The 20,078-nt window shown below is 28.9% G+C and overlaps 2 protein-coding genes across 2 annotated transcripts; one reads left to right on the top strand and one right to left on the bottom strand.

Annotated features, from left to right (window-relative positions):
- Positions 1-241: 241 nt before the first annotated feature.
- On the bottom strand, positions 242-643 carry GLRG_11781 (uncharacterized protein; the record flags this gene model as incomplete). The annotated part of the gene is made up of 1 exon (XM_008102465.1): positions 242-643. The coding sequence occupies one exon, from the start codon at positions 641-643 to the stop codon at positions 242-244; it is 402 nt and encodes a 133-aa protein (XP_008100656.1).
- A 1,560-nt stretch (positions 644-2,203) lies between these two features.
- On the top strand, positions 2,204-4,198 carry GLRG_11780 (uncharacterized protein; the record flags this gene model as incomplete). Its single annotated transcript, XM_008102464.1, has 12 exons — positions 2,204-2,421; positions 2,491-2,539; positions 2,594-2,668; positions 2,722-2,820; positions 2,879-2,897; positions 2,971-3,031; positions 3,098-3,203; positions 3,279-3,545; positions 3,613-3,719; positions 3,774-3,898; positions 3,960-4,111; positions 4,169-4,198. The coding sequence occupies 12 exons, from the start codon at positions 2,204-2,206 to the stop codon at positions 4,196-4,198; spliced, it is 1,308 nt and encodes a 435-aa protein (XP_008100655.1).
- Between the last annotated feature and the right edge of the window lie 15,880 nt (positions 4,199-20,078).

Raw genomic sequence — 20,078 nt, 5'->3', positions numbered from 1 at the left:
CCAGTAGTAACAAGCTCCCGTGATGCAGGGAATTGACTAACGACCTGCTAATAATCCCCTGTGTTACTCACTACTGCTTTTACAAGCCCAACACCCATCCACACCTGCTCCTCTGCCGACTAGTCCACGAATCACGAGGAACATGTCCTGCCCCAATGTCAAGATGCTATTCTGATGTGTAGGGAACCCACCTAAGGTGGTGGTGGCTTGCTTACATTTAGCCGGTGTAGACTGCATTGGATCAGTCGCATGTTTCCATATCTTGGTAAGTCAACCACGAGTCTTGAAACAAGTACGCTCCGAAGCCTTCCCAACCCGTCTTAACCTTTTCATCCGGCAGATGTTTACAGCTAGAAGGGTCGATACCGAGGCGGTACTTGTACGGGAAAGGATCGTTGCCGAAGTAGAGGCTCGTGAGGGCCTGGATGTTGCCATTCGCATCTTTCAAGTTCTCGACGATGCATTTCGAGCTGGGCGGGAAATGGCCCTTAAGGGTGCATTCCGCAGCCCCTATGCTTTCCTTCCATGCGATGTTGAGCCAGTTGGTTTCCGCCCAGTTGTTGGCGTAGCAACAGTCTTTGGCTATCGTGTAGGTGATAAAGGTCGCGTATGTGAGAAGGTAAATGAAAAATGCGGATTGCATGGTGATGTTATTAAGGGGTGTATGCTAAGACCTAGCAAACGGGTTCCCGGGAGAGAGTCGGTACATGTATTGTTGGTGACGAGTGCTTATTTGTGTCAGCGATTCTGGCGACTCGTATCAAGGTGTGAAGTTTCCTCTTTTATCTTTTTTTTTTTTTGGCGTTGTAGACAGGTAATATCAGACGAACCCCCAACCTTTCCAAGATAGATGGGAAAACAGTTCTAAAGAGTCATGGACCACTCGTTTGCCGGTCACGCGCTTTACATAGAGTTGCCGCATTTCCTTCGCCCCCAAGCCCCAGACCATATATTCCGTGTTAAGGGAATTAGTATTAATGCAGTACGTAATTTTAACACTTACGGATACGCGGGGCTTCTATAGACAGGAGGGGGGGCTAGATTTATTTTCAACGTATAACACTATTATTATAGACAAGGTTCCACCACCTACAACTTACCTCAAGTGCACTTACTTACCGCCACTGGTAAGCTCTCTTGCAGATCCCTATCAAATTAGGGGTTACAGGTAGAATGCCAGTGCAATTTGTTCGGCGGCCAGTGTCTAACCTAATCTAGAAGCACTGCCACATAGGAGCTAGAAATACCATATTCTGTCACCCTAACTCTAAGTAACCTAGACCCTAACCTAGACCCCAACCATCCTAACCACTAACCCTACATATCTTCAAGAGCCTACATATCTATAGTAAATACGTAGAGTTAGTGGTTAGGGTGGTTAGGGTCTGGGTTAGGGTCTAGGTTAGCTAGAGTTAGGGTGATGGAATATAATTATCCTATCTGTGTTATAGAAATGTGGTGGTGGTTGTAGTGCCTTCCTAAATAGGCTTAGCTTACTGGCCGCCAAACAAATCGCACTGGCATTCTACCTGTAACTACGGATAAATTGGGGATATATATCATTTGGGTAGCGGTTACCAGGATGACATTTTGTGGGGCTAAACTTGACTTCGTAAAGTATCCGTACTGGCTGAAGTCTCTCTTGCTTAACCCCGCACACCCCAGCTCACCCATCCTTTTTCTAAGTAAAAAAAGAAAACAGCTCTATCTGTATCTCTGTCAGCTTTAAGTGTATTTAAAGTTTAAAAATATATATTGGTTTTTAAACTAACTTTAATTCTATGTCCTGTTTCTAGAATAGGAAACCTAGAACCTAAAGTATCTACTTACTGAAGATAATAGTAGTCTATCTTCTTTATTTAGTCTATTAGCTGGATTAAGAGGGGAGAAGTATCCGTACTTAGGAGTGTGTGGGTCAGCACTTTGCTAATTATCAGAAAGCCCCGCAAAGTGTCGGCCTGTTAACCGTTGCCATGATTTGGTGGTAGGCAAGCCGACTTTCAGGGCGGGGCTTATTAAACCTTAATCAGTGGGATTCGAGCCGCTTGCGGGGACCCCGGATTCATGCGAGTATTGTCCTGGTGGATTCGCGCGATTCCCTCCTTAATCTTGCTGCTGCCGCCCGCTATTGAGTTCTTAAGCCCGATCTTGCCTGAACCCTCTTCTGCCATTTGGGACTAGCAGCTCTCGCTCCGCAACCGCGATGAAGTTCCTGAACCCCATCACTCTTTTTTTCGCCCTAGCGATTAGAGCGTCGCCGTTGAACTCGGATATCGAACAAAGGGACCTAACTATCGAACAAAGGAACCTGGCTATCCAGCATAGGGACCTGGCTCTCAGACAAAGGGATCTGTTGAGCGATCTGAACCTGACGATTCCTGCTGTCCCCGCCGATCAATGCACCTCCTCCTCTCCAAATGGGTACGGCAGCACCCTCTGTCGATATTTTACAGCCGGACAGTCTTGCTAATCCCCAAAACCGCTGAACAGCATCCAGCCAGGCTGCTGGCAGGCTCTAGATATGAACAACTACCTCAGCGTATGGATCAACACCTGCCTCAAGAGTGCCCCAGCCTAACAGGGAACATTTTAGAGCTGGTGGCAGAACAATAGCGCGACATGCAATTCGACAAATAGAGGATTCTCCCGATGTTACCTGGAGATGGCGGTATGTAACTGCACGGGCAATACTACAAGTTCCTCTGACTAATCCAGTTATAGGGACTAATCACATGGAGTTGCGACTTTATAAACATCAACGGGTGTATTCCGCCACCCAGCGGGCCTGAGATTGCCTATCATTCCCCTCAAGAATTCTACGTTAGCAAGGCCCTTAAACAACCACCCTGTGCTTAAGACTCACTGACCGCTCCTGCAGACTGTGTGGAACATTTACGGTTGGTCGACGCTCGCGGCAACTGATTCGCACCCGTCCTTGAGTGCCACCACTGACTGTTGTGACACCCAAAGCCATCAATCTCTTCTTCTCTAACTACCATCAAGGCCTTATGCAGGGCCAGGCGGCTGCCATGTACGTGGTCCCCATTCCTTTTTTCTCGATTTATGCCTGCGTGCTATCTAACGTTTCTACTAATAGCGGAGCGGTTGCTGAAATCGTTAAAGTCGTTGCACCTCCGGTAAAGAAGAACACTTTGACTCCAAAAATTGGCCCCATTTTTGGTACTGTATCTGGTTTGATCGGTGTAAGTCAAGACCCAGGGCGTTTGTTTAATGCAACAACACAAATTTACAAAGTCTGATACTTGTGGGTATAAAAGGCCATAGGTCCGCTCATCGGCACGTACATGGGACTCCCATTCGTCATACCCTTCCTTGTCTTATTGACGCCTTTGGGTAATGTGGGCGGTTTCGTCAACATCTTGTTCCCGTCCTCGGAGGTCAGCCCAGTTCCATGGGAAGGGCTTTCGGAGGCTTTAGGAAACCAAGTCAATGACTTTCAGAAAAACATCGGCAAGGCATTGAATGCTGCTGAGACCGACTTTAACATATTCTTTGGCCTCACCTCGAGCGGCTTGTTCAGTCAGGTGAGTTGTTGACCACAGGTCACAGTTTGTGTCCCTTTATGCGACTGTTCTAACAACTTGGTGCTAGAAACTCACTACCAACCTTCCAGAAAACACAGATTTTATGTATCATAACCTCTTGAAGTGGACCTTCAACAGTGCCCTTGAAGCAAACAATTACTTTGTTGTAAAAAAGTTAGTTACGGCTGCTTGTAAACCCGCTTTTTGATTAGCTAACAAGACTGGTAGCCCTGGTGTTGATCCAACCAAGATACCGATCGAGGCCTATGACTGCTCAAAGCTTGACAATTTTGGCACTTGTGGACCAATCTGGTATGACGGCTTGGACTCGTACGGACTTGCCAGAGTTAACGGTATGTTATTGGGCTGTATATCCCGAGCAATCGCTAGTTAGACTAACCCCTGGAATAACAGACATTGGTATGGACCGCATGGAAGAGATCCTTAAGACAGCCTTCGCGAAGAACTGGACCACCCCACAAGAGCTCTATATTGACGCACAGAAATGCCGTGCAAGGAACTCCACCGAAGAGTTTGACATTCACGACCTCGGTTTAACCTGCCTAGTAAGTGTCGCTATGAACCTCTCGCGGCGCCCCTTGAGCTCGCCGCAGCGTCATTAGAGTGAGGTAATCAAGCTGACACGTAAATAGAATTATTTACCGGTTTGCGAGTTTGAGTTTGATATAAATCCGTATGAGGCAATCATGTATCACAGCGATCCATATCAGTTCAAGAATTGCCCTAGTATGAGGGGATGGGGTACTCCACTGTACTGGGATGACTTGGCAGGAGTTCCTCTCACGTATCTAGGTCCATTTTTGGTATGTTTAGTCCTTTTGAGTTATGCTACTGCTGAGTTCTATATGAATTTTGATAAAAGTCAAATGTACTAATAAAGAGAATAATAGATGTCGGGAGTAAGATATGGTGAAAAAGAAGGTTAGGAAAGTGTTACTCTTATATATAAAGACGTAAACAAACAAAAGTATGTATATCTCTTATACATTCTTCTAACTATCAATTCTTTAATAACTCATTCTTCTTTTAATATAAGTTTAATATTTCAAAACGTTAAAATTAAAGTACTTTAAATTATTAGTTAAGATAAACAATTAAAGAAATATATTCTATTACTATCAGAATTTAATAAATTACTTCTATTCTTATATATAGTTATACTATAGTAAGTACTACTAGTAATGTTTAGGGGCTTTTACTTAAAGATAACTAAGAATCCTACTAAACGAGGTGTAAGTATCCTAATATTAGTAAGCTATAGGCCTATAGGCTTAATATTACTTTTATATCTATTAGGCTAAAACCTTTAAAGCTAAACTCTCTTATTATAGGTAGGGTAATACTAAGGGCGGTTTCCCTAAAATAAAGCCTTATATTACTAATAGAAAGGCCCTCTACCTTTTTCTTAAGTAGTACTAAAGATAGCCTACCATTTAAATTTATTTTTATAGGTAGTAAATAACTACTACCTACTATAATTCTTAGCTATATCTTTGCCTAAGTATTATATATTAGTGTCTTTTACTTCTTAAAGTCCTAGTTAAAGATATATATTAAGGTGCTAATAGTAGCAAGCCTACTGATAGGCCCTCTAGCGCCTAGCTTACTAAATTAAGCTAGAATACTAAAAGATAGATAATAACCTTGAATAAGAGTATATTAGAGTATTTGACTTACCTAAAAAATATTTAAGGTTATGTATACTAAAGAAAAATAGTAAACTATAACTATATATTAACTATTAAAAGCTTGAAAATATTACTAAGAAAAGTAGTTATCTACAGCTACTTATTTTAAAATTATAAGATTTACTATATAAAGTAAATTAGTTTATATTAAATTAAAAGAGGCTTATAACTTAACTTGAATTTAAAACAAAGATAAATAGAAAACTATATTCTTAATATAGTAAGGTCTATTTAAGATGTACATTATATCTTTTAGACTGACTAATATACTAGCTACTTTTTAAAGTATATATAACTACGTTTTATAAAAGAAATTAGATATCTTTGTTATCTATAACCTTAATAAGATCTTTATTCTCTTTGAGAACCTAAATAAATATAAATAATATATATACTAAGTACTTAATAGATTATAAGAAGGCAGGCTACTAGTTAAACCTAAGAAAAGTAGATTTTACTAGTAAAAGGTTGACTACTTAGGATTTATAATTATACTAAGTAAAATTTAAATATAAAAGAAAAGGATAAAAGTAGTTTAGGGCTAGCTTACTTAAAAGAATTCTAAAGATATATAATTATTCTTAAGATTTATTAACTTTTACTAAGAATTTCTTAAACAATATATAAAGCAAATAAGACTATTTTAATAAGTTATAATATACCTATATAGTAAGTAAAAAAACATACTAAGTAGAACCGTTCTACTACTTCCTTACCTCTTTAACCTCTATATCTACTTTTGTTAATATATAAATATAAACTCTTCTTCTAAAGAAACCTAAATTATCTTTACCTCTTAAGGTATTTAAAGAGACCTAGAAATATCTTTAGAAATAGTAGCTAATAGGTTTAAGGTCCTCTTAATATATATTTATCATAAGATAATAAATATATTATATAAGATAATATATATCTAAAATTAAAGAAGATAATGGAAGTAAAAGAAGAACTAGTTCTTAAAAAAGTATTACCCTAATTAATTAAGGGTTTCTTTTATATTAAGATAATATATAATATATAACTAAGTAACTTCTAAATAGAATATAATATAATATATATTAGACCTAAAGAAGTAAAGGCCTTTATATAACAATAGCCTTAGTTAAAAATACAAGTTTAATATAATATTAATTAGTAAAAAGCTTTAGCTAAAGATCTTAAAATTATATAAGTCTAGTTTATACCTATATAAAGTAAGATTATAAAGTATAAAATATATATTATAATAATTATATTTTAATCAAACTAAGTTCTTAATAAGAATACTATTATATATAAACGTTATTATAACTAACGTATATATATAGTAAGTAGCCTATTATAGCAAGTGGCCTACTTCCTGTCCTTCCTTCCTCTCTAACCTTTACACTAGTATTTCTCTACGTACAAATATATAATCTTGTTTAATTAAAAGCCGTATTATCCTTACTATCTAAGCGATTAAAAAAGACCTAAAAATGTCTATATAAAACGTAGCTACTATCTTTAAGGTCCCTTAATCCTTACTTTATTACTGACTTACTAGACGTGTTATATAACATAAGACTTATCTAAATTTAAAGAAGATAACAGAGGTTAAGGAAGAGGTAATTCTTAAGAGGGTTATTAACCTAATTAATTAAGGGTTTCTTTTATAACAAGAGGACGTATAAGAGATAGCTAACTAACTCCTAAATATATATAACGTAATATATATTAGACCCTAATAGGTAGCCAACACCCCTTCCACGCTATGCATATTGTCAACACGCGTGCGAGGCCTCCGTGGGGCCCAGCATCGCTAACGGCACTCAAGTTCCCTTGATACATTGCGGCTAACCCAGCACATGGACCGGAGTACGGGACAACACGCCCGCGTAACACGGTGATTCCCAGGAGAATGCATTCCGCCTCTCTGATCTATAACTATTAGCCGCCTGTAATCTTATCTCCTCTCTTAGTACTAAAATAGCTAATTCTTAGCTAAATAGTATATCTACTTAAGTAAAAATAAATAAGTAATAGATAAGATTAGCCTAAATTAGTTAGACTATTTTAACTAGTATATAAAGTCTTATATAAAAAGTACTTATTAACTTCTAATCCTTAATAGCTATAATAGGTATAAATTAACTAAATCTAATTATTTTAATAAAAAATAAAGAATTATTACTTTATATATACTTTCTTATTTATTATAAAAGTATTAGTCTCTTAATATAGGTTATTTTAGCCTATTAAAGCTTTTATATAGTAAGGAAATTAAAAAGATAATATAAATATAGATTTTATATATTATAAAAAATAACTTCTTTTTTACCTTAAAAGTAGTATTATTTACTTTAATAAGGAAAAAAAATATATAAGCTAGCTTTAGATAAGCTAGCCTTATACTTTTTAACCCTAAAGTAGTTATTTTTTATCTAGATTTTAAGCTAAATACACTAACACCTTTTAGCTTATATCTAACTACCTTAGGCTTATAGGACCTAAAGACACTAACTATAGCACTAAAGGGTGTATAAAGTGCTAGTTTACTAAAAAAGAAGATCTAGAGATATTAAGAAAGCTTACTAATACTAATATATAAGGTAATTAACCTTTAAGCTAAAGGTATTAGTAAGTTAGTATATAGGCTTACTTTTATTAAAGCTAAGAACCTTAGACTTTATATAGGGATAAATATACTAATTAAGTACTAGAGAGCTAAGAAGACCTAACTATATCCTAAAGGGTTACTTAAGATAACTAAAGTAGAGGTATTATAAGGAGAAAAGGAGGGTGTTAAAGCTAGAGGTAGAAAAACATCCTAAAAGGAGGCTTATATAGAGGGTAGTAAACTATATATATAATAATATAGTAATTATAAAAAGACTAAATATAATATATAAACTAATAAGGTAGTTTAGAATAGTAATAAATAAGATAGTAATAAGTAGTTTTAATTAATTTTATATATTATAGTTTAATTAACTTATATAAAAAGTATAAAGTGTTATAATCTAACTAGTTAAGTGCTAGCTAATATAACTATATAGTGTAGAATAGGGGATAATAATATAGGTATATTATTACTAAAGCTTTTGCTTTATACTAAAGTTAGTTACCTTAACCTACTTATAATATAATAATACACCTACCTTACGTAGAGGGTATAGGTTTAAATCCTAGCGCTACTAGCTAGATTAGATCCTCTCTAGAGTCCTTAGCGTTCTAACTATAAGTAGTATGTATAGGATTAGTCCCTTATACCCCTACTAGAGTTTCCCTACTTATACCTATAACATGTCTAATTAGTCCTTAGCATAAAGACATACCTCTTAGAGGGGAGATATAGTTTTATAATCTAACTAGTTAGGTGCTAGCTAACGTAACTATATAGTGTAGAATAGGGGATAATAATGTAGGTGTATTATTACTAAAGCTTTTGCTTTATGCTAGAGTTAGTTACCTTAACCTGCTTATAACATAAAGGTAAGAGAAAGTAGGCTACTTACTATAATAGGCTACTTACTTTATATATATATTAGCTAGATAGTATGTTTACTTTACTAAAAATAACTATAAAATAAATAAAATTAGCTTTAATTATTTAAATTATTTTAATTAGTATATAAAGTCTTATATAAAAAGTACTTACTAAGCCTTAGTTCTTAATAGTTATAATAGCTATAAATTAACTAAATTTAATAATTATTAAATAAGCTTTTATATATTAATATATAAACAAGACATAAGTGTAAGGGTAAACTAATATATATTTTAGTAACTTAAGAGTTAATCCTACTTATTATTATATAAAGGGTTTTATACTTATTTATACGCCCTTAAGCTATTTAGCTATACGTAATATTATTCTCCCTATTAGCCTTTAGTCTAGGCTAAGTATCTAATAAAATAATTATCCTATAGGTATTATATAATTATATAATATTATGATTCTAACACTTATAACCTTTCTTTTATTAATTATACGCGCCCTTACGTTAGCTAATTAGATAATACTAATTATCTATTATAATAGCTTTACTTTTATCTACTTAGTAGTTATATATAAAGTTATCTATTAAAACAAAACTCTATACTTACCTATCTCTAAGAAAAACAAACTTACTAGGACTAATTAAATTATCTCCTTTATATATACCTTCCTTCTTTTTATGTATTATAAAGCTTTTACTTTAGATAGGCTTCTTCCCCTAATTTACTTTCTCCTATATTCCTTCCTTACCTTTATACGTTTCTTTACCTTCTCTTATATTTCTTTCTTATCTTTATGTGTTCCTTCTACTTCTCTATAAGTAATATAATTAGTAGCCTTTTTTCTTTTCCTTATAAATACCTCCTGTTTCCTCCTCTTCTTCTCCTTTTTTCTTCTTTTCCCCCTTATGCTACTCCTATTATGTAATATTCCTTAATTTAATAAGTAACTTCTTAAAACCTTTATCTATTATATAATTCCTATTTTTATACAGCAGGATCCCTATAATCCCTATCTTCTTCTTTATATGTTTCTATTCCCTTTTCCCTTTAGTTATTTAGGTACTAACTTATATAGGCACTTTATTATATAATTATTATAATATCTCTTAGTAGACACGCTTCCTTATATAGTAACCTAAATGTCTTTATAAATACTAATAAAGTCTATTAGCTTAATATTCTATATACCTCTAACTAAGCTATTATATAAGCCTTATCTATAAATATACGTTATATATTTCTTTATTCTTTTTTTATACGCTAACGTTCTTATAGGATATAAAGTTTAACGTCCTTAGCTAGGCTAGTTACAATATTATAGTTTATATAACTATAGGTATAAATCCTTTCTATTTTATAGTAAGAATCCTCTATTACCTATTATATTTTACTAAAAGTATTATTTAATCTTATAGCACTATTATATAAGACTATACGTCTAAGTACACTAAAATTACTTAACGTTACTTTTAATAATATATATAAATAGATAATTACTAGAATAGTGCCTATATAGAATATATCTAGTAGAGCTATAAAGCCTAATACTCTTACTAAAACTAGGGTGTTATCTTAGTTAATAATAATTATAATAATAACTTAGATAATAATAATAAAAGACCTAGGCCTTTAAACTACTAAAAGCTAAAGGTGACTTATAGTAAAAAGCCTTATATACCTAGTAAGAAGCTAAGAAAAAATATTAAAAAAAGTAAATCTTTTCTTAGATCGTCTAAGAAGCCTCTAATTCTTAATTAGAAGTAAATAGTTATTTATAGTAGTATATAGGGAGTAAGAGATAAGCGTAAAACCTTATATATTAGTTAAGTTATATAACGTATATAGTAATATTACGTAGTAAGACGTCTAGTAGTTAGGTCTTTCTTAAAGTTAGTAGAGATACCTAGAATTTAAGCTATTATATAATAATATATCAAGTTATTATTAATCTCTCTCCCTAATACGTTTAATATACGCCTTAACTCTAATTTATAAGGTGTTAGTTATAACTATTTTTTTAAGGCTAAGGTTAGGTAATTTCTTAGTAAGTATATCTATAAGATTATCTCTTCTATTAATCTATTTTACCTCTAAGATCTTTTTCTTTTTATATAATTTATAAACACTTATAATATTAATTATTAGTTATTTCTTATTAGTAGTACCTAGTTATATAAGGCATTTATATAAGGATCTTAAGTCTATAGATACTATAATTAGTATTCTTAAGGTATTAATTATAGAAAGAACTTAATTAATTATTATACTTATTAAAATTCTACTATTAAAACCTATTATTATTCTATAGAGATTACTAGTAGGTATACTTTATATAACTTTTTTATACTTAGTTAAACACTAGTGTATAATATTACCTTAGACTTAGAAGTCTGTCTTTATATAGGCTGTTTCTCCTACTAGTATAATAATAAATCTAATTTATAAGGTTAGGTCTATATTATTAGTAAATAATCTATCTATAAAGATATATATCTTTATATAATAGAGGTTAAGAGAGATATATATAAGCCCTCTTAATAAATTATTAATTTACTACTAAAGCTAGTTATTAAGTTCTTTAATGTCCTAAAGGTTATCTCCTTTTGTTTAGGCTATAATTATAAGATTATATAATGCTTCTAGTTAATAAATAGAGGTAATATACACTTCTCTTGCCCTCTAGGAGACATAATGTTAAGGTGTATTATATAATTTTTATCTACTAGTTATAGTTAGTTAATTTAGCCTTTTTAAGTAAAGGTAACGTTATTATTATTATACGTATAGATCTTTCCCTTATTAAAGTTAACTAGTGTTTCTAGGGTAAGTGTTGTTTTTAGCTTTATATAAAGCCTTTTTTCTCCTAACCTTATTTCTTCTTTAGATAAAAAATAGTTATTAGCGTATAATAGGGTATTATTAGTTTATAACACTATAGTCCTAAATCTATCTTCTATATTTAGTGTATATAGAAGGTATAGATTATATATTAACTATACTATCTCTAGGCTATTATTATAGTGTTTAATATACGCCTTATACTAGTAAAGATCTAATTCTACTAGTCTATATAATAGTAGTATAACTTAAAGAAGTATATCTACTAGGTATTTACCTTCTAGCTCCTTAAGTAGTTATATAAAGACTAGTTAATTAAGGGGGTCCTTAGATTAAGTGTATACTTAGGTAATATCTCTAATTTCCTCTTTATAACTATAGTATTATATAAGTGTTAGTCTAAAGGCTAATAATAGGCGTTAGCTTATTCTCTAGACTATTAGTGCTTAGGTAAGAAGTGTCTTTTTCTCTTTATTACTAAATCCTTATATAATAAGTTAAGATTTTTTATATAGCTTGTTATTTAGCCTCTTAACTTCTTATACTATATAGCTTCTATAAATACTACCTTAGTAGTATTTCTTTAGGTTATATTATATAACCTTAAGTAATGCCTAGATAATTAGGGTGCTAATTTTACCCTTATTAGACTTATTATATAGTAGTCTAGGAGTTATAATAATATTATTAAGTTATAATTTAATAGCTAGGTTATAGTAATCTTTTTTCTTTTAGGTTAAGAATAACCTTTATAACCTTTATATAGTAGTCTTTTACTTTTTCTTAGGTCTTTCCCTCCTCCTTAGTTAATCCTAAGGGGTTAGTTATATAGTATTATCTAATTCTTTTTAGGGTATATCCCTATAGGAAGGTTTAATATATATTATATAAAACTAAGTCAGGCTATTTACTATATTAACTATAATTATATTACTATTAATTAACTAGATTTTATATAGTTCTATTTATCTCTTATTCTCTTTTTAGATAAGAACTTTACTTTATAGAGGTAGTAAAAGTATTTCTTAAAGATTAAGGCTATTTTATATATTAATTACCTAATTAATTTTAAACTTTATATAAATACCTTAAGGTATCTTTACTACCTTCTAAATTACCTCTACCTATTAGGTAATATTATATAATAGTAGTAAGTCTTTATTAATCCTTAGGTACGTCCTAAAGACAAGAAGGGTTAGTATAATACTATATAGTTTAGTAGTGTTATTTAGGGCCTTAATTACTATCTAGAGGATAGCCTCTTTATCTATATTATAGCCTAATTCCTTATAGAGAATATTATACGCTTATTATAAGGGTGTATATACTCTTTTAATCTTTCTTACTACTTAGTATGCTTTTACTAGTATTTCTTTATATAATATACCTATAATCTTAGTACTATTCCTAAATTCTTCTAGTATAAGGTTTATACCTAGGTTATATATAATATAGTTAGGTAGACTAATATATATATTAATCTAGTACTTTAAGAGGGTATTCTAGCTGTCTTATATAGATAAGGACTTTAGAAAGATTACCTCTTAAAAGCTTATTTCTATATTAATAATATATAAGATATTCTTATCCCTAAGTTATATAATATTAATAATAATCTTATAGTTAAATAACTTTTGTCCTTAATTAAGAACTTAAAACGTTATAATACTAGTTTATTTAATTAGTAGTAGTAATAAAACTTCTAGATCTTTTCTAAAATCAATATATCTATATTATTATAACTAGTATTTCTTAGAAGTTAATATAGATAATCTATATAAAGGTGTCTAAATTATCTATAGGTTCTTTTAAGTTTAGCCTCTATAAAGAAGGTTAAAGCCTTTATATAACTAAGGTTAAGGAATAGATATCTTTCTTTTTATATAACTAGAATATATATTCTATTTTTTTATATAATAGTGTTAGTAATATTATTAAAGTAAGCTTTAAGTTAGTCTATATTATATAATAAAAATAAAAATAGTGTTAAGGTATCTAAGATATAGTATATAACTTTACCTAACTAGTTTTTTATTTCTATACTACTAATTAATAAGATAGATTTATCCCTCTAAATTATATATTAGCTAACCCTAAGGTCTAGGATATCTTTATATATAGGTTTTTTTAAAAGTATGTAAGTACTTATACCTTTCTAATAGTAGAAAGGTTAGTAGCTTTTATATCCTAAAGCTTACCTTAGTATATTATATAATAGGGGTCTTTTAACATAAAAAGGCTAGCTTTTTCCCTTTATTATCTAGAGAATATATCTTCTCTTGTTATATAATAAAAGAATACTAATATCTATAGGTATTAGGAGATTTCTTAGTGCTCTATATTATCTTTATTATATAACTTAGTCTTATATTCTTCTTCTACTAGATCTTCCTCTTTTACACTAAGAAAGTATACTATTAAATTCCTAGGTAGTTCCTTAGAGAGTCTTTTATATACTTAAAGATATTAGTTTTTTATATAATTATATTCTTTATCTAAATAGTTAGTTAACTAGTATTTTTTCTTCTTATATATAAAGTATTTCTTAGCTATATTTATATAATAAAGTCTATATTTAAAAAGTTAACTAGACTTTCCTTTATAAGATCTTTTTTAAAAGCCTTTATTAAATAACAGCTATTATTATTTATCCTTATAGTTAGATATATATCTTTTATCTATTAAGTTAATATTATATATAATTACTTTCCTATCTAGGGTAACTTAAAGGGATACCCTTAGGTTAAAGAAGAATTCTTTATATATATAATATATCTTAAGGTTTATAAGTATAGTTTCTAACTCTAGTACTCCCCTATAGGCCTAAGTAGCCTATATATAAAGCATAAGTTCTTCTTAGAAATTATTTCTAAAGGCCCTTTAGACTAGAGGTAACTTATTAAGAAGTGCCTTAAGAACCTCTATAGGGGAATTTTTAAGGTTTTCTTATTTAACTTATTTAAAGAATATTATAGTCTAATCTATCTAATAAAGACTAAAGTTAGTACTAGTGTTAAAATATATATCTAGTATCTTATATATTTTATCCTATTATTATATAGGTCTAATATAATAAAGAAAAAACTAATCTATATAATTAGAGAGTGTATTAAGAAAAATAGTATAGTACTAGTCTTTAGTAATCTAAAGGTAGTAATAAAAACTAATAAATATCTTAGCCTTATTATATAGTATATTATATAGCTTTTTAATATAATTTCTCTCCCTTTACTATCTCTTCTAGAATATAGAGATTATATAAAGGTTATATAAGCTATTTTAGATAATATGTATAGGTAAGAGACTATATATATCCTTCTAAAGAATAAAGCTTACGCCCTAAGCTCTTAGAAAGCTCTCTACCTCCTAGGTAATTTATACGCTAGGTAGTAATATTTATATAGGTAATACTTAAGGTCTTTAAGCTATTTATATATCTTAGACCTTAATTAACTTTATTAGAATCTTAGCTAAATTCTTTAACGTTATATAAGGTGTATTCCTAATAGTTAATATTATTATAGTAGTTATTATATAAGTAAGGTGTCTTTCTAATAGCAGGTTAGGGTCCTAAAGTAATTAGATTAATATAAAAATCTAGAAAAGGGGTAATTATCTCTCTATCTTTAATATATCTAATCTTTGTTCTGCTAGGACTTATATAAGCTCTTCTCTAATTATATAACTTACTTTAGACTAATAGACTACTAACTATTCTTAAACGTCTTTATATAATAAGATCTTTAGGCCTTATAGAGGTAGCTTTATTATAAGGAGGTATATAAGTATATACCTTATGTATATAGTTAACTCCTTAGCTAGGAGGATTTCTTTAGTAAGATCTAGTTTATATACCTAGAATCCTAGTCCTATTTAGCGTTTCTAAGTATAAAGTAGAATATTACTAAGGTATACTATTTCTTTATATATAATTAATTCCTTATCTTTATCCTTAGTTATTTGTTATTAGCTTCCTTAGATTTACTATTAGAGGGCGTTAAGTGTAGACTCCTCTCCTTATTAAGATACTATAATAGTAGCTATATTATATTATATAGCGTTATATAGTTAGTAATATATATACTATAGTATACAATACTTTCTTAAAGTATTATATAGTATATTCTTTCTGCCTAGTTTATAGTTTGTTATAGCAGACATAGAAAGACTTTCTTATACCCTAGACTAAGAAGTAGTCTTCTCTTTACTATACTATCTACTTCTATATTAGTAGATAACAACAGTAGGATTTAAGGCTCTTAGTATAAGTAAGCCTTATTAGAGAACTTCCTTATCTTTTTACTTTTACTAATTTATAATTACATGTAGTAACTACTTATAATTACTAAGTAATTACTAATTAGTGTTAAATTAAGGGTAACATTTTGAATTAGGCATGCTAATCCTACTTGTTATTATACGAAGGGTTTTATACCTATAAGTACGCCCTTAAGTTATTTAGCTATACGTAATGTTATTCTCCCTATTAGCCTTTAGTCTAGGCTAAGTATCTAATGAAACGATTGTCCTATAGTTGTTATAGAATTATGTAATATTGTTATTCTAATAATAATATTTATAAAGAATAAAGTATTATTACTTTATATATACTTTCTTATTTATTATATAAGTATTAGCTTTCTAATATTAGTTCTTTTAGCTTATTTAAACTTATATATATTAGGGGAATCAAAAAGATATTATAAGTATGAATTTTATATATTATAAAAAATATCTTGTCTTCTACCTTATACATAGTATTTCTTACTTTAAGAAGAGAAAGAAATATTTAAGCCAGCTTTAAATAGGCTAGCTTTATACCTTTTAACTATAAAGTAGTTATTATTTACTTAGACTTTAAGCTAAATATACTAATACTTTCTAGCTTATACTTAACTAGGTTAAGTCTTTAAGACCTAAAGATACTAACTATAGTACTAAAAATATATTAAGTATTTGTTTACTAAAATAGAAGATCTAAAAATATTAAGAAAGCTTATTAACCTTTACATATAAGATAATTAACCTTTAAGCTAGGGGTAAGAAAATATCTTAGAAGAAGCCTAGTATAAAGGGCAGTAAACTATATATATAATAATATAGTAATTATAAAAAGACTTTATATAATACATAGACCTATAAGATAGTTTTAAATAGTAATAAAGAAGAAAGTAAAATATAGTTTTAATTAATCGTATATATTATTACTTAATATACTTATAAAGAATAGAAAAGGTTAAGAGAAGTATTTTGCTTATTATGTAGTTTTACTTACGATATAGGCATGTTATATAAAAACACTAAGTTTATATAAATAGATAGGTATAAGGAAGTATTAGATTAAATTAAGACTTTAGTTACTTTTAAACTATTTATTAAACTTCTTAACTTTATTAAGCTACTTAAAGTTAGGACTAATACGTTAAACTTTACTTTAGGTAAATAACTAAAATAATATAATAAAGAAAACTATAGCTATATATATTTTACTTAAAGGGCCTTTATAGGCTTAAGTTAACCTACTAGATTTATAATAAAGAACTAATAGTAATTATTTAACTATTGTATAAATAACAACTATACTTATTAAAAACTAAACATTAAGTTCTAGTATATATAGACTATAAGAACCTTTCTTACTTTATACCCTTGGAGATTTTTAATAAATAATAAATTAAATAACAAGAAGTCTAATTAAGGTATAACTTTAGAATTAGGTATTATAAAAAAATAAATAATAGTAAAGTAAATATCTTAAGTAAGAAAATAGAGTAAAAGATTCTAGTCTTAAGGAAAGTGTAAGTTATTCTAAAGTAGAAGAATAATAATAACATTATACTAGCTTAAAAGCTTATTTAAACTAGTAGATATAGTAATACTAGTATAATTAAAAGAATGATAGCTAAATAAATCTATAAGATATATAGTACTAAAAGATATAAATACTAAAAGATTTTAGAAATTTCTAAATAGCTTAAATAATATTATAATAAAAGAGTTATAACTATATAAAGAAGTAGCTTTAGGGATTAAAAACAATAGAATAGAAAGAAATAATAGTCCTTATAAGCTCTATAAGTAAATCTAACTACTTTTAGTACTACTAGAGTTATAATACTTAATCTCTTTAAACTTTATTATTTAATTATAAAAGTCAAAAAAACCTATTATACAGACATATTTTAATAGTATTATAGTAATCTTTAACTAAACTCTAAAGTATACTTACTCTATAGTATATCTATAGTAAAGTATAGTAAAAGGGCTAGTATATATGTTCTTAAAATATATTATTAGTAACTATAGTTTACTAAAAGAAGTTACCCTAAGTAAAAATAATCTATTTTCTCTTAAGCTCTAAGGATTCTAAATTCTATAAGTAAATATAAACTATAAAGTATTTACTTTATTCTACTTATAAGCTAGTAAATAAATAAAAAGTAAAATAAATACTAAAGTAGTATTTATAATCCCATATTAACTATAACTAAATTAATTAGGTATTACTACTACCTATAGTATAGTTTACTTATAATAGTACAGTTAGAAAAAGTACTTAGAACTTACTATTTTACTTAGACTATAGGCTTTAACCAACTACTTATAAAAAGCCTTAAGAAGGCCTCTAAGTACTAAAAGCTATAGCTAACTTTAATATAATAAATAACTGTTAAGGTAAAGTAGCTTTAGGCTTAGAACTTATTAAAATATAAATATAGAAATATATTAATAACGTATATATATAGTAAGCAGATATTCATAGTAAGCAGACTACTTTTCCTTCTTTTCACCTCTTCAACCTTTATATTAATATTTCTTTATATATAAATATATAATCCTCCTTAATTAAAAGCCGTATTATCCTTACCCTTTAAGCTATTTAAAAAGACCTAAAAATGTCTATATAAAGAGCAGCTACTGTCTTTAACGTCCCTTATATAATACTATATTACTAACGTATAGGACGTATTATATAAGACAAGACGCGTTTAAACTTAAAGAAGATAATAGAAGTTAAGAAAGAGGTAATTCTTAAAAAGGTTATTAACCTAATTTATTAAGGGTTTCTTTTATAACAAGAGGATATATAAAATAAAGCTAACTAACTTCTAAGCGTATATAACGTAATATATATTAAACCCTAATAGGTAGAGAGTTTTATATAATAATAACCCTAATTAAAAACATAATTTTAGTATTATATTAAATATTAAAGAGCCTTAGCTAAGGATTCTATAATTATATAAGGCTAGTTTACACTTATATAAAATATAATTCTAAAGTATAAGATATAGGATTATAATATTTATAATTCTAATAAGACTAGCTTCCTAATAGTAATACTATTATATATAAAGGTTATTATAACCTCTTATTATAAGGGAAGGCCTTATATAAAGCAGCGGATCTTCTGGGGGTTCGGAAGATCCCTGCTATTAAGTCCCAAAGAAATATATAAGCTAGCTTTACGGTTCGGTCCCTGACCAGGACCTTTTAACCCTAAAGTAGTTATTTCTTACCTATATTTTAAGCTAAACACACTAATACCTCTTAGCTTATATCTAACTAGCTTAGGCTTATAGGACCTAAAGACACTAACTATAGTACTAAAGGGTATATAAAGTGCTAGTTTACTTAAAAAAAAAATCTAGAGATATTAAGGGAGCTTACTAATACTAATATATAAGGTAATTAACCTCTAAGCTAAAGGTATTAGTAAGTTAGTATATAGGCTTACTTTTATTAAGGGTAAGAACCTTAGACTTTATATAAGAATAAATATACTAAGTAAGTAGTAAAGGGCTAAAAAAAGCTAACTATATCTTAGAGGGTTACTTAATATAACTAAAGTAGAGGCGCTATAAGGAGAAAAAGAGGGTGTTAAGGGTAGAGGTAAGAAAACGTCTTAACAGGAGGCTTATATAGAGGGTAGTAAGCTATATATATAATAATATAGTAATTATAAAAAGACTAGATATAAGGTATAAACCTATAAGGTAGTTTAGGATAGTAATAAAGAATAAGGTAATATATACTCTTAATTAATTCTATATAATCTAGTTAAATTAACTTATAGAAATAATTAAAGGGTAGGAAGATATAGTCTGCTTACTATAATTATCTACTTACTATATATATACGTTAGTTAAGATAATAAACTTAAGGTACTTAGTAGTAGTTACTTTATACTTATACTTATTAATATTTATTTATAGCCTAGCTTTTTAAACTTTAGTAAGTATCTTTTTAATATAGTCTAAATATTATAAAAGGTCTTTAAAGAAAATAAAAATATTATCTAAATAGGTAGTATAAAAGCTCTTAATATAATTTATTAAAAGATTATTTATATACTACTTAAAGATTATAAAGCTATTATATAGGTTAAATAGTAGTATCTTATATTTATGTATACTATATTAAGTATAGAAGGTTATTTAATATTTAAAGTTAAGAGGTAGTTAGATTTTATATAAGGCCTTTTAAATATTAATCTTTATAAGAATCTTTACCTACTTAATAT

The sequence above is a fragment of the Colletotrichum graminicola genome, assembly GCF_000149035.1.
Source record: "Colletotrichum graminicola M1.001 genomic scaffold supercont1.120, whole genome shotgun sequence".
In the NCBI taxonomy this organism is placed as follows: Eukaryota; Fungi; Ascomycota; class Sordariomycetes; order Glomerellales; family Glomerellaceae; genus Colletotrichum; species Colletotrichum graminicola.
Note: the sequence above shows the minus strand (reverse complement) of the source record. Positions and strands in the feature narration are given on the sequence as shown.